The sequence below is a fragment of the Clytia hemisphaerica genome, unplaced genomic scaffold (assembly GCF_902728285.1).
Source record: "Clytia hemisphaerica strain Z4C2 unplaced genomic scaffold, Clytia hemisphaerica genome assembly, whole genome shotgun sequence".
Lineage (NCBI taxonomy): Eukaryota > Metazoa > Cnidaria > Hydrozoa > Leptothecata > Clytiidae > Clytia > Clytia hemisphaerica.
Window position 1 is genome coordinate 160,030 of NW_027104421.1, and position 21,270 is coordinate 181,299.

The 21,270-nt window shown below is 35.2% G+C and overlaps 3 protein-coding genes across 3 annotated transcripts in view; 1 reads left to right on the top strand and 2 right to left on the bottom strand.

The window, feature by feature from the left end:
- The window catches only part of LOC136820369 (nonsense-mediated mRNA decay factor SMG5-like), a 31,205-nt gene extending 27,825 nt beyond the window's left edge, over positions 1 to 3,380 (bottom strand). Inside the window, exon 1 of the mRNA XM_067076555.1 lies at positions 3,250 to 3,380. Coding sequence (XP_066932656.1) covers positions 3,250 to 3,380 — 131 coding nt within the window. The remainder of the gene's footprint in view (positions 1 to 3,249) is intronic.
- LOC136820351 (NADH-quinone oxidoreductase subunit B-like) overlaps positions 1 to 21,270 on the bottom strand; it is a 201,439-nt gene that overhangs the window by 126,151 nt on the left and 54,018 nt on the right. The window lies entirely within an intron of this gene.
- On the top strand, positions 10,564 to 13,644 carry LOC136820370 (uncharacterized). Its single transcript, XM_067076556.1, has 3 exons — positions 10,564 to 11,114; positions 11,895 to 12,592; positions 13,604 to 13,644. The coding sequence occupies exons 1-3, from the start codon at positions 10,564 to 10,566 to the stop codon at positions 13,642 to 13,644; spliced, it is 1,290 nt and encodes a 429-aa protein (XP_066932657.1).

Below are 21,270 nucleotides of genomic sequence, written 5' to 3' on the forward strand. Positions count from 1 at the left end.
AGAATTGGTGCTGGTGAAACATGGAAAAGTTTCATTTTATCCTGATTCAATTGAATATGGGATTTGGAAAACTTTCTATGTTTGGTTTTTTGCACAAACCCCTGTAACTATGGGCGAGCACCCAGTTGCTAAGATGCTGGCTTGAAATTGAAATTGAAACCACTGAAAATGAAAGTAAAATCGGCCTGCACTCCAAATCCCGTAATCTTGATATAGGAGTTTAAGCATAGACTGCCCACTGACGACTATTCTTAAAGTATTCTTTGAGTCTTCTAATGATCAGTTTATGGAATATTCATCCAAAAAATTTTTTATAAAAGTTGCTAAATCATTTTTTCACTCAGGGTCGGCCTTTTATTGTATAGTTCGGTCAAGGGTCAGCTTTTTTTCAATGGTTGAGGGTCGGCCTTTTAAGGGTTGAGGGTTGGCCTTTTTTAAGGGTCAGGGTTGAGGTTGGGTTTGAGGTTGAGGTTGGGAAAGTATAGATTGCCTTCTTTTCAAAGCTCTACAAGATAGGATAGGTTTTGAAGAAAAAAATTTAAAAATTTGAAAAATCTTCTGGAGTTGCTAAGACAAAAAGATAAAAAATGAGCTGGTTTTAATACCAGACGGTATTAATCGAACGTTTAATTGTGATTGAAGTAATCAATAATGATCAATAATAATTCACCTATTGATTTTATTGGTGAACGAATACTCACTCGACTCCAGATTATGGCATTTTCTTCTACCATTTTCGATTTGTTCAATCATTTCCAAGTACTTTTCGATTACTTTTCGATTACCTTCGATCATATTGAATACCTTCGATTAAATCGAGTACCTTCGATTATATTGAGTACCTTCGATTATATTGAGTACCTTCCAGCCTTCAATTTTATCAAATATGTTTCCAGTAGCAGCGCGTCAAAATAATCTGAAACCAAGTTTATTTCGGCCAATTAAAACATGCGATTCATGCGCGAAAACCACTTTCGTTTTCTCTGACAAATCAAAACCATCAGTGGAGGCTGACATGCATAGCCCTCAAATGAATGACCTGTCTGGTCCGTAAAATACAAAGTTAAATCAAAACAAAAATGGTAGAGTAGAGCTGCGAGCGAAGCTGCGTAGTTCATTTGTTTTGAAATTTTGCTGCTTTGATTGGTCAGTCATTTGAGGGCTATGCATGTTAGCCTCCACTGATGCAAGTTAACCGACTTCACGGTACTGTCTGGTTAATAATTTTGATTTAACAAGTTTGTTTTATCATTGTTGAAAGTTTGAGAAAATTCTGCCGATGCAGAATTTTTTTACAGCCAATCAAAGGCACAGTGTGCTTATACTTACTGTGTTTGCTATATCTTCTAGGCAAACAGTAAATACCTTTAGCCAAATTATGAATATTTTTCTTACTTTTACTAGTATTCCTAATTAGGAAGAAAAAAATTCCTAATTAGGAATATGAAGCAAATACCTAGATTTTGTCCAAAAATAGAAAAAATCGCACGTTAAAAAGTATTTCATAAGATTCTTACCATTTCATTTAGGTGGGAAAGAAAGATTGAGCTCTTGACCTGCTCGGGGGACCGAGCTATAATTCCTAGAAAAACGTCACTTCTCCCAGTATAAAATTGACATCTTATTTATAAAACGCGGGAAACTCACTTTAAAAAACGGCAGTTCGTTTTTGTCGTTTAATTCCTAATTTGGAATTATTTTTTTGGGGCGTTAATAATTCCACCATCCGCGAATGAAATTTTTCAATTTTTTGCACAGTTATCATATTTGGTATACCGAATCTATTGGNGGGCCGTCGACATTCGACTTTCAAATTTTTTAACGGCATTTGGCCGTTATGGTTCTGACCCCCTCCCCCCCTCTACGTTAACGGCCATCAAATTCTCTAAAGTTAAAAAATTGTCAAAAATCGATGAAACTCTAAATTTTCTCCTTCACTTTCATCGTTGTTTCGTCAGCCATCCTTAATATCGCTACGGCTTCGCTCAGTTTACATTTTAAAAATAACAGAGATATTTTCTAAACTTTTTTCCGAAAGTTGGGCGAATTAATTATCTCCGTAATCATACTCAAAAGAATAGCGGCATTTCAAAGAAAAAAGACCGACCGTCTGCGAAATTCAAGGGCCGCGCGGACCGTCTAAACAAAAGGAACACGAGACATAAACATCGGGTCGTTTGTTTTGGTTAAAATTATTCTAAAAAATAGCGAAGTGAATACTTTAGGTATGCGACTTTAGCAGATCTTAGTTGATAAAAAGGAGGAAAAAAAATATGGAAAGTAACATTTGTATGGAATAAACGTCTCAAAAATCGATATTTTCTGGTGAAAAGAATTGATATGTGGTGAGTTGACCCCTAAAGAGATTTTCGACCTTCCCTTAACGGCACATGGTCGATCCCCTCCCCCCTTCAAAAGTCGAATGTCGACAGCGCCTTGGTCATACTTGGAATTTGCGAATGTAGCTCGTTTCAGAGATATTAAACGTTTAAATATTTCTTCCTAATTAGAAATCCTGGTAAAAGTAAGAAAAATGTTACTAATTTGGCTAAAGGTATTTATTGACTGGCAAAGAACGGTAAAAAGACACAAACGTAATTTTTTAATGAGTGTTGTTAGGCGGTAATCACAAATATATTTGTTTCGCGTCGCCCGACCGACTCTCGAAAATTGAGTAGAATTGAGTCGGTGAGTCGGTAAATTTGTCAGACTTTTTCTGTCGTTGACGCATTTCCGACCGAGTGGAAGGAAGCCAAAGTGACACCCTTATTCAAATCCGGAAAAATATCGTCTGTCGAAAATTATCGTCCAATCTCGATACTACCAGTCATTTCGAAAATAGCAGAGAAAATTGTCCAGATGCAGCTTACTGAATACCTGGAAGAGAATAATCTACTCACTGATTTCCAATTCGGTTATAGAAAGCACTCCTCCACGGAAATGGCTGCTAACCTCTTCATCGACATATTCATATTCGAAAGCAAGTAGACAAAGGAAATGTTGCTGGCGCCCTGTTCCTCGATTTATCCAAGGCGTTCGACACAATTAGCCACGGTTCGCTACTGAAAAAACTACCGGCCTACGGGATCAGGACGACTGAGCTGAACTGGTTTCAAGACTACCTTTTCAATCGCCAACAATTTGTTTCGTATGATAAAGCCATGTCCCAACCGCAACCGGTAGCCCTGTTCCTCGATTTATCCAAGGCGTTCGACACAATCAGCCACGTTTCGCTACTGAAAAAACTACCGGCCTACGGGATCAGGACGACTGAGCTGAACTGGTTCAAGACTACCTTTCAATCGCCAACAATTTGTTTCGTATGATAAAGCCATGTCCCAACCGCAACCGGTCACCTGTGGCGTCCCCCAGGGAAGCATTCTTGGCCCACTTTTATTTCTTATATTTTTCAATGACTTTCCTGACTGTCTTGAGAATTGCAAAACGATCATGTTTGCAGACGACACAGTCATCTACACTGCGGCGAAAAGCTCCAAAAAGTCAACGACATCCTAACGACGCCGAACTCAACAACGTCCAACGCTTCATGACCGAGAACGAACTTATCATTAACCTGAAAAAAAAGGAAAGACTGAGGGGATGTTTTTTCCACTGCTAAGAAATTGCAACGATTCTCCCAAACTGAATTTACTCTACGGTGAAACACCCATTAACAAACGCTACCAGCTACAAATATCTGGGAATTTTGATCGACCCAGAGCTTCGACTATTCGAACATTTTGAAAAAACAATTAAGATATCAACTTCACGTTTAAAGCTACTGACTTTAATTCGATCGAACGTAACTTCATTCGCAGCCTACCAAATATTTCGTGCTATGGTACAAACTATCATCCTTTACGGGTCATCCACCAACCTAAACCTCAACAGATCTAGCATCGACCGCCTTGACAGTATCGATCGCAGGGCTAGAAGGATCATTAACAAACGGCAAATAGATCGCCAGATTATCGAGCCGACATCGAATGTCATGAAGCGTCAAGCATGTTGCCTTGTGAAGAAATGTATGCTGGGTAAAGCAAGTGTGTTGCTGGCTAATCATTTCGAACAAAATAACCACGGTGTCAATACACGAAACCAAAATGCTTTTATTCGTCTGCCCAAAATTCGTTTAGAAGTTGCCCGACGTGGATTCTTCTTTATGGGAGGAAGGTTGTACAATACGCTACCAGTGGAATTGAGAACCGTAAATGACTTTAATATTTTTAAAAATAAAATAAAGTCTCATACTTTCAATTTTATTTAAGTATAGTGCCTCTGCTTAGCCTTTAACTTGCCACTACACTATCTCTTTTCTGGATAATTTATTTTTGGATCTAGTGAGGCTAGATCGTTGCTACATTGAACTATATCCCTAATATTCTGTATCAATTTGTTTACAACACCACAACACTACGTAATGATCTTTTACCAGAGATAGTAAAGAGAGGCGTTTAGGATATTTTATCTAATATTTGTTTCCGTCTTATTTTTTTTTTTTTTTAACATTTTGAATATGATAATTTCACTGTTTTTGGGTACTTTCTCCTTTTCAGAGTTTACACATTGCGTCACACTTTTCAGTATTAATATTCTCAGTCTCGACATACTGTATTAATAGACTTCACATACATGTATACTCTTAGTCTTGTTTACATTAATTTTAAGATAACCTTTTGAAGTATCTATCGATCACAGCGTGGTTTTTCTGCGGGTATAACCTTTCATATTTAGTTTAATATATTCTCTATTAGTTCTATTTTATGTTTGCCTCAGTTATTTTTTCATACTGTGTTATGCCTCGTGTTTTTCCTTACTATCATTTACTCATGCCTTTCCAACATTGGAAAGTACGTACACCTCTCAATCAAAACGAGATCTAACATCGTAATTTCTACTTTCATAGCGAATTTAACTCCTCATTCAAATAATTAATTTTCAAGTGCTTTTTCATAGCCAAATTCAATACGTTCGTAAACTATGCCAGCATGCCTTTTATTTAACTTATAATTTATTTATTATTTTAGATTTATAACAGGACCAAAGGTAATATCAGATACTTGTAACTGTTTGCGTAATCCTGTATAAATATTCAATAAAAACTAAAAAAGTTTCACAAAAAGTACGTAGTTAGTGATTAAATAAATTGTCTTTAGTACCTGTTAGTAAATTTTGGATTTTAGATTCCGACGTTGCAGTCCCGGTTGAAAAAGGCACTCTCGAACTGAATGCTAATCTTAAAGGGGCAATCAGCCACCACATAACACGGTTTGTTATTGTTTTTCTAAAACTCGATTACTTTTAGGGTGCATAGGGGAATTTCCAAACGAGGCGGTGTGATCGAGATAAGAATATCACGTGACTTTTGATGGGAAAAATCAAAAAAAACTTATGAGAACTGATAGAAGGCACAAAAAATTATCTTCCTTTTTCAGAAAAGAGCTATCATTTTGTTTCAGCTGAAGGCTTCATATAAGATTTTTATAATTACTCCTAGTTATCTCAAATTATCTGAATCTCCCTTGGCAGTAGCAATTATTATTTTATTTATAGGTAAAAAAGAAATGGGTTGAAAAACAAAGAGCACAGGATAATTTTTTATAAGTAGATATATAGAGAGAGCAAAACGTGGAATTGTCGCAACAAAGATTCCTGCCCGTTGAAAGGTAACTGCTTACAAGAACAAGTTATTTATCAATGTACCATTACTTCATCCGAAAGCGAGGAAAAAGCTAAGTACATTGGGCTTACCGAAAACAGCTTTAAAACACGTTGGAACCAACAAAATTTCACAGTCAGACATGAAGATAAGGCAAATTCGACTGAATTAGCGAAACACATCTTGAGTCTCCAAAAACAAGACATTCAACCCATATTATCATGGGAAATAATCGATTATACTCGACCATTTGCAAACAGAGGTAAAACGTGTAATTTGTGCTTAACTGAAAAGTTCCACATCATCAATTCTAAACAAAAACTCTTAAATAAAAGATCCGAATTGATTTCCACGTGTAGGCACGTTAATAAACATTTGTTGAAAAACATAAAAACCATTCCAGCGGACACTTAAATCTTTTTAAAGTTTTAGTTTTTTATCACCTAATTTGTCTTAATTGCTTTTAATCATTTTTATCGCCTAATTTGTCGTAATTGCTTTCAATAATTTTTACGATTTTTTTACGATTTTTCCACACTTCAAATCTGTACATAAGACAGTTTTTTTAAATGTTTTTACACATCTGATGATTGCAATAAGCATGAAACTTTAAGTAATGTATTTTTAACCTTGTGAATTTTCGAAAATAAAATTTATGATTCGCTCTACGAAGTATTGAGCACTTTTTAACGGTTGTCCAACCAAGATGTTATAAGTAGATATATAAAGATGTTATTTTTTTATTGAAACATACAAGTGTCTGAAATGTCACAAGAAAATCTATGAAAATTTTAGATCATAAATTTAGAATTTTTAGTTCAAAAAAGGTTTCTCAAAGCTTTGTAATAATAGCACCAAAAACAAAGGCTCCTGTATTTTCTTTTAAATTATATAAAGTTCAAGGAAAGAAATTACTTATAAAATGTCTATGAATGTCTTTGACAGGCTTTGACACGTTTTGACAAAACATGGAAACCTCGAAACAATGCTTTCTTGGACAACCTATCACATAAACACTACTGAAATTCTATGAAATAAACACGAATTAATGGATAAAAAATGAAATTGAAATAACCTATCTACATTTGACCACTAAAAGATAAAAGATAACAACACTACAACAATCCATTGAAACATACTCCAAGCCAAGATGCAATATGTTTATCAAATACACGTTCACAGTATCTCTAGTCAGAGGGAAAACAATCACATATTCAAAAGTGTCTTTTCAAAAGTTCAGAAAATCCACAAAACCTCTGACCTCATGAATGTAAGAACCAAGCATTAAAGACTTTGTTTTGTGGTCACTCGGTAAACAAATCCCATATAACTTGTTCCAGAGGTATTTTCTATATAAGAGTTTGTATTCCAAAGGAAACATTTCTCGTACTGCCCATTTTTCTCATCAATTCTTCAACTTGAACCAGTTTCACATCTCAATAGAATGTTAATACCATTTTTCCAATCATTAATAAGAGATACATCGATTCATAAAAGGAAATAAAGATAAGAGCCACAAAAATTGAGATTTCCAACTTTGCATCATTCTAGCTCATTACATCAAATTTGACTCTATAATGTATATCCAGCAATATCTTGACAATCCCATCGAAATATACTCTCAAACTTGGTAAAAAAGTCTAATATATATTGCTGATTCGATTCACATAAATATCCAATCCCATATCGAAAGGTAATGAATGTAATTTCCAAAAGAAATGGAGTCTTTCTTGAAGACACTCTAGCTGAATTTTGTCTGCCATTTGCAATGTTTTGATTCTGAGATTTTTGACTCGATATCGCGCCTTGCTAAGCGAGTGCCAAAATTTAATCTTGGGCTATCAAGACAAATGAAAACTAAAACAAACCGTTCAAAGTGGTGGCGGATTGCCCCTTTAAGTCATTGGTCAACGAGGTACTTAAACAATTCCAGTCAAATTACAAAATTTTCCCATCAAATTATAAACTATACTTTCAAGGCAAAGATTATATTAGTCTGGGAGCTGGGGGAGGTCAACTATGACAGTCGTAGAGGCACGTGCAAACATATATATCATCATGTAGCATGTCTGAAGTTTCCGAATTTACTTGTTTGCCCTCCGAAATTTTCTTGTAGATGTTTATTTTACGGACCAGAATGCCAAAATGGCGATATTTTTTGACGTCAATTGTGTTTACTCAGTTATATCTAAGTTTTAAACGGTTTATTGAATTCAAATGAAACTTTGCCAATCTGTTGTGGTAAGTAGGGCTAACTTTCAATAGCAAAAACATTGCTGTATCCCTTCCAGTATTTTTCATTTCTTGGTGATCATGCAAAAGTTTCACCTTTTGTTCCACTCCTACCGATGTCTAACGTTTTCAAAAAAACATGTTTTATACTTAATTTTTTGACGTATTTTTACATTGAAAATCCTTAGTATATAAGTAATCGCTGTTGAAAATTTTGTTTCAAAAGCTTAAGTGAAACTCAAGATATTCAATTTCAAAGACAACCATGTTTAATCAAAAACATAACAAAATGATAAAACTGACGTCAAAAAAGGACCAGACCAGAAATATGAATAATTTTAACGTCAAAGATGATTTAGATGTTCAAGCATAAAATTGAAACAAATTACGCACAAATAGAGTAAATTAAGATACGCAATACGTAAAGTATCACAGAATCAAAACCAAGACACTCTTGCAGAACACTGAGCCAACTAAACGAGCTTCAATGTTAAATAATTTTACTTTATCCTAGGGAAAATTGTAACATGAATTAGATTAATTAATGAGAAAGTACAAAACTTACAACGACTGAAGTAATATTCCTAACGATTAAAACTAGCATGTCAATATTGTTATAAACAATAAACAATGATATATTACATTCAAAACCAATATTAACATAGTAAACTTCTCTGGTTATGATGCACATCTTCAATAAAATACTCGCTAACATTTCATTGAATGTATTTGGATGGAAGTTAAAGATTTAGCAATGAATAGCAACAAAGAAGAAAAGTTTAACAAATAAGGCACATTTTCTGAGTAAAAAAGGAATAAAAAAGCTATAAAAAGTTATAAAAAGAATTGTTCATCGCCTTCATCCAATACATCTATAGCGTCAAAATCGATTACGTCATCGTCCATTCCCTTGTCATCACCGACGACTTCGTCGTCGTTATTCTGCTCTTCAGAGGCTATTGGTTCGTTCTCACAGTTCACACATTCACATAAATCGGTGAAAGGGAGTCCAAGCGATTTACATTTACATTGCTTGTTACAGCATTTAGTTTTCTTGCACTTGCAAGATGCAAACTCGAGAACTGCGTCAGGAGCGGGCTTGTTTTCCATCCAGTTGAAGTTAAGTAAGCCTCCTGTATCCATCCATCCTAAAGATTTAAAATGCATCTCTTTAAACAAGAAGAAATTTCAAATAGGCTAAAACAACCCTTGTTAATCATAACCCTACCGACATCTTTAAGTTCAATTTACTACCTTTAGCTTATTTGATAAATTTGGTCAAAAATTTGCAATAAATATGAACGTACCATGCCCAACAGGGGATTACCATTGATAAAACCGATCCATTGCCAATTTCCACTCTCGGGTTTGGTAGTTAGCTCGTTTGATGTGTTGATACGATGCGTCTCTCGTTGGTGGAAGTCTTAAAGTAGAAATAAAACGAACGATTGTATTTTCAGATCTTTACCAATGCTAGTGCCACATCAAAAGGATATTTCCACCCTCGACCCAGGGGCCACGTATTTACGACGCAAGAGAGCCGAGGACCGTACAGAGGAAAAATACGTAGACCCCTGGAACACTCAGTTGAAAAATAGTTGAATTTCAACTATTTTCGAATGAGCGTGAAAGTGGTTGGAAAAATCAGTGAAAGATCTTTTAGCCATACTTTAAAAAACCCTTCAAAATATCAACAAACACAGGGTATAATTTTGGGAGTTTATGTGTTGGATAAAGATAATGTGTTTCTTCTATTGGAATGGAAGGTATGTATATTAAAAAAAAGGTCTTTTTTGCAAAAATCTAAGAATAACTGGTTACAACTTCTGGAAATCAGGACTCAGAACTGACAATCCTAGACTGTATGTACGAAACTATGATGAAACTTTCCTTTCTTTCTGTCTTTTATAGCATTGCCTTTACAGCCAGATCAGATTATTTTCAGATCTAGCTCAGACAGAGGTGGATGCAATTCTTTGAAGCTTTTGTTTTAGTGTTATTCAGTTCAGACCAATTTGATAAAATCGGTGCCATAAAATCTCCCAGTCTGGAAATTGCGGCTTATGCACCGGATATCTCGCTCCGGCGCAGATTTGAGATTTGAGATCTGCTGCCTTCAACTTTGTCCAGTTATGTTGGCGCAGCTCCGGCGTAACATTGCCCTTATTTCCAGACTGGAAAATCTCCCCATCTTTTTTTCTCTCCAATCACATAACTCACATTCGAGCAGGCTTGGCTCATCACCTCATTGGGTACCGGTTGTTATCAAACCTTTCACATAGAATAGACCTTTCTTCAAAGAGGCCACCCTGTTGAATAATTATGTAGTCCAGCAGAAAAACAATGATAAAACCATGCATAATTATTACAATATGCATGATACAGTAATTATGCATGGCTCTATCATTGTTTTTATGGCTGGACTACATAATTATTCAACAGGACGTCCTCTTTGAAAAAAGGTCTATGCACCCCCTGAGCTTAGGGGAGGGAGGCTAAACCATTTTTGCTTGATTTGAGGGCTTGCTAGTTGGGCAGAGCTGGTCAGAAAACGGGAAAAACAAAAGGGCTACTTGATTTTAATATATATAAAGCTGTAAAGGACAAAAATTATGAATAATAATTTCTATTTAGTTGAAACCGTATATCATATTAATCTATAAGAAACAATTATGAATAGCAAAGCTGATCATATTGCAATTTTTAAACATATTGGTAGGGCACTGGAAGATTTTCCTTTATTTCATAATGTATGCTTTAAACCAAAACAAGTGCAGTGTTTGGAGTACATTTTGAATGGTTTCAATGTATTTGCTGTTTTGCCAACAGGGTATGGCAAATCCCTGATATTCCAAATGTTGCCATTTGTGCTATCTGAAAAGACTCCTGGAAAAAAAAATATTGTGTTGGTTATCACCCCCTTGTCATCAATTGTCAAAGATCAATTAGCTTTCCTCAATGAGAAAGGAGTCAAAGCTGCTGCTTTGCCAAACAATCTTCATACAAACTTCGGTGTTGACAATGCCCCTAAGCTGTTTCCAGTTGAAGGTGAAAATCAAGTCATCAAACTATCCATTGAATTTACTGAACCCTCATTCTCAATCCTTTTTGCTCATCCTGAGCCTTTGTTAAGTCAAAAAGGTAGAGAACTTCTCAAGTCAAAGTCATACCAAGAAAGAATAGTTGCCTGTTGTATAGATGAGGCACACATTGTGGAAATGTGGTAAGTCTATACCGTAACTTGGTCTAATGTCGACATCCCTCCTCTAAATTTGACACCCTTTACTAGAGCTGAAAAATTAAGAAAGGTCAAAGCTATTTTATTTGCTTAGTGGTAAGGGAGGATAAATCTTTTTTCAATCACCAATTCCGACTTTTAAATTATTCCTATCTCTAAAGAAGGGTGTCGAGATTAGAAGACGGATGTCGAGATTAGACCAAATTACGGGTGGGAAATTCTTTTATAATATAAGGCAATAAATAGAATAGGACTACAACTTTGAATAGGTTTTACAAAGTATAGTTTTTACTTACTCTTAGGTGCCAAATAAACGGGGGGGGGGGGTTTCGAATAAATAGGGGGGTTGGAAAAATTTTTCAAATTAAATAAACAGGGGGAACCTAATTACCGAGGGGGGGTTGGAAAATGGACCTTTAAAAACCCTAAAAAGGGTCAAAATAGACTAAAATAAATTTAGGCTTTTTAGAGTAAAACAAAGAATTTTCATTTTTGTAGCTGGGAATTTTTTCAAGAATTAATAAATTGGGGGGTCCTAATAAGGTCCGGGGGGTTGGAAAAAATTGAAAAATTAACAAGCGGGGTGGGGGGCGTTTATTTGGCACCTAAGAGTAGAGCTTGAAAAGGTTTTTTTGTGAAGTGTTGAAGCGTTTTGTATAAGATGTCATTATTTACATAATAATAGTAATGAAATAATTGTTTTAAAAAAAACATGATAACACTCAGTCTCTGTATTACGTTCCATCAACTTCTTACACAAATCAGGGGCAGAGATTTCAGAACAGAATTTTCAGAATTAGCTGTCATAAAGACATTGATTCCTGACATACCATTTGTGGCTGTGACAGCAACTTGCACAAAATCCAATGTCAAAAAGCTCAGCAATGATCTTTGCATGAGTCCTAACTTAAAAACGGTCTATGAAAATCCAAACAGAAGCAACATTTACCTTTCATTGAAAACAAGGAGACCAACAAAGGAGGGATTTCAAGGACTTGTGGCAATCTTAGACCCAATTGCTAAGGAGCTCTTGAAAAAACAAGAACAATACCCAATCACCGTTATCTACATGCAACTTCAATTTTGTGGAAAAGCATATTCCCATTTTGAAAAAGTAATTGGTGAGAAACAATATGTAGGTGGAGTCATATCACCTGAAAGCCGTTTGTTCAATCAGTTCCATTCTCCATCTACAGGGCTTATGAAGGAGGGGATTTTGGAAGAGATAAAGTCTAATTCTTCACGAATCAGGGTCTTGTTTGCCACGACTGCGTTAGGGATGGGTGTAGATGCTCGTGACATTGTCCATGTCATCCATATCGGTCCACCTTCATCAATTGAGTCATATGTTCAAGAATTTGGTAGGGCAGGACGTTCGAAGGGCAACTCATGGGCAACCCTTTTCTTTAACAAGTCTGACATCGCTGCCAATACTCATTTAAATGATGACATGAGGGCCTATTGTACTGAAAAGGGTTGTCTTCGTACTAGACTTATGAACTATTTTTCAGAAAATATTTCAAACCAAAGCAGGTGCTGTTGCTTTTGTCATCCTGAAAATGACTCAAATTTTGAACTAACCTTGGTAAAACGTAAATCGATCGACTCTGCACAGGTAGAGGAGTTCAAGCAAAAAAAAAGTAAATAGTTTGATTAAGGAATGGCTAGATAAAATTGATCGTACTGACTTTGGCGAAGACGAAATCACAGTTGATGCAGACAAAGTTATTGCACACATTGATAACGTCAGTGAACCTAACGACCTTTTGGATTTGCACATTTCTGATAAACAATGCAGATTTAAAATATACAATCTAGTGGAAGAATATGCACCTAAACTTTGATCTCTTGATTAAAAAACAGTTTTGTAATCCTTGAAAATGGATTGTTCTAGTATATAATATTGGTGTAAAAAGACTTTGCGATCATATGAGATTTTTTTTTTAGTCGAAATCGAACTTTTCTTACTTTGGAACTTTTAAAGTATTTCAGGAATGTTATAAAACTCATTTTATTGATCAGTTTTTTGAGCTTTAGGCTAAAAATGACTAAAAATGACAAAAAAATTCGGTCTATCAGAATTGAGAGACTATTTTTGTTCAATTTCAGAAACAGCAGCAAAATGTTTTGATATTAAAATCACAAGTCAGAAAACCTTTATAGTCAACAGGTCTAGACAAAATTTTTTTAACAGTTTGGATTACATAGAATTCTTTCAACAGTTAACAAAATGTTTTTTAACAGTTTGCGATTAATTTTGCAGTAGACTATGCAGTAGAAGCTTTAATTCTTCTTGCAAAAGTTGCGAGATTTTTCTTCATTTGAAAACTTGCTAGTAAAAACTTTAATTTAGAAATTTGGATCTTGAATTTGTTTCAGTATGACGTAACTGCTGAATTTAATTTTTTCCTACTATACGTATTATTGTGTTTTATGTACTAAATGCTTTTGTTTTTTCTTTGTTACTTTCATAGATGAGAGGCAACTGTTTTCACCACCAGAATTGGCCCATTAATTTATAAAAGTTAAAAGTCATGAAGTTTGATTACATAATTCTAGTGGAATTTTTTGATTTGCAGACTGCTTTTTTGTGGTTATAGAAATATTTCTTATTCACGGTGAAACATTTCGCTTATTTTTAACTAAAGGTACCAGAGAGCTTTTTGGAAGACATGCTTGGGTCAGCCTTGCGTGGATGGTTTCACACCCATATCTCTCTTCAGTTAATTTTATAGTAAATGTTTCATCATTTTTTAAATGCAAACTTCGGTCTGGGTCTGGTTGAACATGTTCCTACTTGGAGAATTTGAGAAAGTTCAATTCTTTTATTAATCAATCCCTTTACTTCCTCAGCAATGGAAATCAAGAAGTTAGATCCAACCAATTCTACTCTACATTTTACAATCCTACCATCCCTAGTTGCAGTGGAGGGGAGGGGAGGGGAGGGAGGGTTTAGCCTTTTCTTTTAGAAATTATGTAATATAATATTTTATAAGTTACCATAATCTTAGCTCTGTAGTCTCAGGGTATTTTTCAAGCACTTTTTTACCACCGTTATTTGGTGGCAAAAACTCAATTTCAAATTGAGTTTTCAAAATCAATTTTGTGAAGAAAATAATGTGAAAGGTAAATAATCAAAGTAGAGAAATGACGGTACAAAAACTCGAAGGAAAATCAACTCGATCTATTGCAATGAGTCTAACAAGTAATTTTCGAAGGTTTTCGAAAATTTCAAATTTATCTTCTTTCACGGTATGAAAATGAGTTTAGTTTATTTATTAGTTCAGAATAAAAGTATTGCTTTTATCAAAAAAGTAAGGATTAACACCAATGGAACATACACATCAAACTCCTCCAAAACATTTCAAAATAAAGGTTGTCTTTTCATAATCAAGTTAAAATTTTTAGGCTATTAAGATGCATGAAAACACCTACTTAGGACGTTTAGAGAGGGCAAAAATTTCCTTCGTCGCCCAACCATGTTGGGCGACATTTAATACCACTGGTGCATTGAAACTCAAATTTTCAGACCAAAGCTGGATTTTTGTAAGGAAAAGTAACTTACCTTGAAAAGAAAATACCCTTGGTTAGTGCACAAAAAATAAGCATTTGAATATTCTAAATTTTGATATGAACCCTGGCATTGAATACTAAACATGTAAATCTATTTAAATCAGCAAAAACCAACGTTTGCCTGCACAAAGCAAATACCTAACACGGGGTTTAGTATCTAAACATTTTACACCAAGATCAACAAGAAAATAGTTATAAGGTGTATGTTTTCAAATTGAAGGTTTGTTCCAGAAATATTGAACATATCATTGTCTCCTCAGAGGTCACAGCCCCCCAGAAAAAAATCCAAAAAAATTAGCTGGGGAGGGGTAAATCCTTCCAAACAGCCAAAAATGGCAAAAATATTCAGCTCCTCCCTTTTTGGAACTTTTTAAAAATCTCTAGCTCCCCCAGCATAAGATGGAGGCTGACACTATGTAGCTAGTTTATTACCATCTTCAATTCCAAAGAGTTTTTATTTCTATTGACCAATCCATATACAAATTTGTTAAAAATTCATACATGAAGAGATAATAGATTTGCAAACTAAAAGAAATTGAAGTGAATAAAATGAAATGGAAAATGGATAAAGAGCAATGATTGAATATCGAACTTCAGACTAATTTCACTATATGGAAAACAATAAAATCTGTACTGTTTTTATATCATTTTGACGAGTAATAATGAAAATAATGGACTATACAATACATTATATACCATATTGTACAACTTAGCAGATAAAACACAATGTATACAATAAAATATACTACTACCACTGTTTGAACCCTCAATGAAGGACACAAATTGAACTTAATTAAATTGAACTAAATTAAATTGAAGAGATTTGAATCAAGTAAGAATTAAAGTTTCTATGCAGTTAAAACTGTAGTCCAAAAATAATTTTTAAAACTTTTGACATTGAAAAAAAGGACACACAGTGAAGTGATAATATCAAAAAAACCTCAATAAGATTTTCAAAAAACCAATTCTTAGCTACAAACATCAGAGAAACAAAAATATCAGTACAAACACTTACTCCTCAAAATCTACTGAATCATATGCATGCGACCAATTCAGTTTATTTCTTTCTAACCATGAATGAAACTGTAAAACGTTCAAATACTTATGAGGCATCCTTTTCATGTCAGGAAAACTGTTGAAGTGTCGTTTACGATAGGTAAAAGGTGTTAATTTGATTAAATCTGATAAGATTTCTTTTTCATCGTCAAGTGAATCTCTGACTGTGTGCGATGAGGAACCGTGTTTCAGGCCAATAGAAATATCATAATGCTCTTTCATTTCCCTGATACCATTGGTAGCTTTTGAAATTTTCTGAATCGTGTGTATTGACTTATTTGCTCCCATGCGTTTGACGATCTTTTTACTCAAACCATTGCAGATCTCTTGGGCGAGATCATCTTCAATGTTATTTCCTTTTCCACCACGCCAATTAACTGTGAATCCCCATTTGAATTCTTCAGACAAACGTGGGTGTTAGAGTACACTCTATTTGTGCGATTGATGTGAACATCTCCATTGCATATTTTGATTTTGAATTGAACGCCTGGAATACAACAAGAAGCATTTTTTGGTTATTAAATTCATATCACCATTGCCTTCTTAGCCAATTCACTGTGAATCCCCATTTGAATTCTTCAGACAAACGTGTGTTAGAGTACACTCTATTTGTGCGATGATGTGAACATCTCCATTGCATATTTCGATTTTGAATTGAACGCCTGGAATACACAAGAAGCATTTTTGGTTGATTAAATTCATATCACCATTGCCTTCTTGACAGAGTCTTTCATCTGAAGGATAAGTATGTGAGAAAAATCGTCATCAGCCCATAGTTTTGAACAAAATCATCTGCATGGTCGTTGTCATAATTTCTCTGTAAACAAAGGTTTTTACAACTCATCCAATTTGGGGAGTAGATATGCTCGTTTCTTCATCTGTTGCCCTTGTCAAGGTTTTCAGGAAAATCAGCAGGAGTGTCATTGGTGTCTCATGCCAAAGAATTCCAGAGCTGCAACAACCAAGTAACACTTTCCCACCCTTATGAAACAATTCTTAGATCCTTCGTCTATCACAACCTTTGCTGCTGTTACGTTTTTTCGGTTGAGCTTTTCCTGAAATATTTCAAGGTACCAGATTCGTTTACTGATGCTGCGTCATAAAGGTGGTTGTATGAATATTGCAGGAGGGACGCTTTGGTATGCCACATGACAGGTTTAAATGGTGAGCAATGTTCCAGTCTGTCGGTTGGGGTATGACTACCTTTCAGCAGATCTTTTGCCCCAGAAAAACGCACTCTTGTAAGTTGGTCTCCAGAGAAAATAATCTTGTGGTCTTTCATTGGGTCGTCCTTTGAAAAGACCACTTGCGCATGTGGTTGACCAGAGCCAGCTTTGTTGGAATGTAGCTGCTCTTGAGTGTCAATATCTGGAATTTCATCGACGAGACCAGCTTTTTGGTTTAGCTCCCAAATCCACTTCTCATAAGTACGTAAGATTTTAACACAATCTTGGTACTTCCTTTCATCACCATCAATTTGGGAAAGTGAAGCAAATCATAGACTTTTTTGCTCATTTCTTCTGAATACTTGTGTGAGATGTGTTCATCGCATATACTTTTGAAGACTGAAAACTTGGGAAGAAATTCAATGAGAATGCGAAGAACCAGGATCTGACTGGTTTCATTGTATCTGTCATATTCGTCCTTGTTAACCAATAACTTCTTGATATCCAAATCCTCAATTTTACCAATAGGCTCATTGGGTGATGTTAAGGAGACACGACTTTCGATCAAATTTGATGCAAACAGTTGTAAACTTTATTTGAGCATTTTTCCTCATGTGAGATAAGAGAATCTTCATGTCCCAGTTGTCACCAGTACCACGTAGAGTGGCCTCTTTGAGAAGTGCTGCCACACAACGGTCCATGAAGTGGTCCCCCAAAAGCTTAAAGATTTTGTCGCGGCTTAAGTAAGATAAGCATATACCAAGTTTCTCAAGGCGGCCTTGAAACTAAGATAAATAAGTATGATTTGAGAGTTTTCTAAGTCACACTTTTCATAAAGACTGAAAAACTAGACATAAAAAAGGAAATAGAAAATGGTAAACAAAAAAGCCTCAACAATTAGGTTGACAGCGCGTTTCAATCAAAAGCGAAAAAAGAGGTTGAGTAAATTACAATATTCTGCAATATTATATACAAAACTTGCTAATTTTGATAATTTTCTTAAATCATTGAATCAAATATCAAATTACATCCCTGTACAAGTAAGTGAAGCTAATTTGCAAGGATTTATTTTCTATCATTTTCTATTTCCTTTTTATATAAACGCGCTGTAGAAAGTAGAGTAGATAGCTTTCCCCAACAAAAAAATATGACAGTTTAATTTAGAGGTGATGAATCTAGATCAAAATCTACTGCTTCAGATCTCAAGGTCAAAAAATGTTTTGGTCTGAAAGTTTTAATTCTTCTCAAACTGTGAAAATTTCCATGTTGAGATGGTCATCATTAACTCCATAGAAGACCTTCAATTTCAGGCCAATAATTGTGACTCCTAAGTTATTTTGGATGTAACGAGAAATGCTAATTTTACTGACTTGTTATTCAAGCATCAACAAACTGTTAGTTGTCAATGGAGCAGTAGAGGGCACTGGTTATTATTAATATTAAACTATAAAACAGGTAAAATAAAATGAAATTACCTTCTTACTACATCCACCTTCTATGACAAGAACAGTCATGATGCGTTTCAGGTATGTCAATTGATTCCAACGTGAGCTCATTACTATGCTGTAAATCAAGGACAGTTTTGGTGTCAATGTTTTCAAATCCACAGATTTACTGGAAGCCATCACTTGCAATATGGTGGTTAAAAATGGAAAATGTGTCTTCATTTCATTATAAATGGCTCCAAAGTCCAATTGAGTGAGATCTTCATACGATTTCTTGAATAAAACAGACTCACTGTTTTTTTTGCAAAGTGTTCCCACTTTCTGATTTATCGAGGATACAATCTTCTCCTTGATGCGTTGCAAGATGCTCGGACAATAGTTGAATATAAATTCGGATGTTTGATCAGATGAGGAATTATCGTGTTTTTGAAGAGCAGCAAGGAAAAAGCCCAATGGTACCAGATTTTCGTCAACACTTTTTGATTCTTTAGCAGCAGGAGGATCATCAAATTTTAATTTTTTCTTTGTTTGCTTTGAAGATGATGGAGAGTCTCTGAAGCATCGTTTTGACTTTGTAAACTTTTCCTGTGTTTGTTGGCATTTTCCCTTAAATGTCTGAACTTTTTCTAAGAAGGACTCACATGTTCGACAGATTGTAGTAACAACAAAATCTTGGAAGATAGTTGCTTTGATTTTCCACTTTTTGATAAAACTTGTTGCAATTGCCGCTTTCCATCTCCACATAGTCTGCATCCATTAATCTTTTCACCAATATCATACAACTTTCTTGGTGTAGCACTTTCATTTTCCATGATGATCCATCATTTGATTTCCAAAATTGTAAGCTGCCATTTCACATCACACACTGGCTTTTACAAAACTGACTGAATATTCTCATTTCTAACAACAGCTTTTATATTAACTATTCCTGTCTCCTTCCTAACAGGTGTCTACATTTTCTTCAGATAAACTGTCTCTCAAAAAATATCTGTGACCTGGGGACCTGCTGGCTGTGACTATATATAATACCCTCCTTTTTGTTTCATCAATAAAAAACAATACAAAAATATTATCCTAATATATTAAAATATATAAAATATAGTTGATTTCTAAACAACTGTTGAATGCGTAAGCAAGAAACTTTAAGTATTGAAAAGAAATACAACGTTTCTTAATCTTTATGTAAAATATATATTATATAAAAAAGGTCAAAACAGATGAAACCCTTATTTCTCAAAATGCCAAAGAATGCCACAGTATAACATAAGAAAAGCTTCCGTCAATTTGATAAGAATCGCATACGGAAAGGAATCCTCAAATTTAAATTCTAAGTTGAAAAAGATAGCCTTCAAGCTCCATGCTCTTTGTTAAAAAATTTCATAGCATAATAAAGTAGTTGTACCTTTCCGAATCCGCTGAATACACTTGTTGAATCACATCTATTGATTTCATGAAGAGCTGGTAGAATCTCTCGGAGATTTTTGTCTATACTGTTCCTCTTCAGATCAAACAATTTCGTTTTCGTTGATGTTCCGATTTCCAAGTATAGAGACGATTGGAGCAAATTCTGGTAGTATATTGACAGCACAGCAACATCTGAATCGACAGTAACGATTTTGATGTTTTGAAACCCACATCTAGCTGCATGTCCAGCACACAAAAACATTTTTGTGTCCGCTTCTTCGTGTTGACTAGATAGCTCCGGGACTGCTTTCCTTTCAATTTTATTGGTGCTGGTTAGGTTGATTGAATAAGCACGGTCTTCAATCGTGACAAAAAGCTTTTTTTTAAGGAGTATGATAGCAAGTTTGTTAGACGTCCAATCGTTGACCAGAAACTTGATCAGCTTTATCTTGCTTTCTGCACTCCGTAAATACTGCTTGAATTGTTTGGGCTTCTTTTGATCTCGCCGTTGAGCTGTCACGCGGATTGTGCCGATTGAAGATCGCTTGGTTAGTTCCATTGATTTGATCGAATTTTGAAGATACTGGTCCGTCACAAAGTATACTTGTTTAGCTGTTCCGGATAAAACTTTCTTCAGAAGATAGTCAGAAACTTGCCCAAATGTCTTCAGAGTTTTCGGTAGCTTTTGCAGCAAGACCATTCCATCGAATATCACAGAATACTCTGAAGGAACAGACGAAACAGTGGGGATATCAGCAATCAATGAATTAAATAAGTTGGCCTTGTTGTTCTTGACAAGAGTTCCGTTCGGTTCGGACAGTGAGAGAGGGACAGAGCAGAGCTCGAAATTGAGCACCATTCTCAGGTCGATGGATATGCTACTATGTACGACGACTGAACGGGAAAATGTATTTCCGTCTGCTTTGATAGTGATGATTTGGTCGTTGACTTTATGCTGCGTGTTTTGAAAATTGAGCTGAAGGTCTTCAGGTTGTTTCGTTTTATTAGGTCGTGTAATTTGATTTTGGACGATTGAATTCTTTCCGCAACGAATCTTTTCAGCTGTTTTTCACCAACATCTGCTACAGTGAGAAGAATGTTTGTAATATCGTCTGAGGCTACCACGCCGGACGAGAGACCGATCAGCTTTTTGCTTTTTACAAAAGGATTGTTGCGTGCAGAAATCATATCGATGCACTTGATGATGTCTTCATTGTCACGAGATTGCATCGTTTTGTTTAAATCTTTCGGTTTTGAGGTGGCAATTTCAATATCAAGACTCTCCTTCAAGTCAGCTGAAATCTCTTTGGCGATATGGCATGTTAAGATCCATCGTTGGACTGTATTCCCTGAAGTACTGAAACTAATGATGCCACCAGGTCCTTTCTGATCCTTGTTTATTGTTTGCTCAATAACTTGGTCAGGTGGTAGCATATTGAAAGAGCCTGCAGTACGTTTGCACACGAAATTTCCTTCCATGAACTCCTTCAATATTTC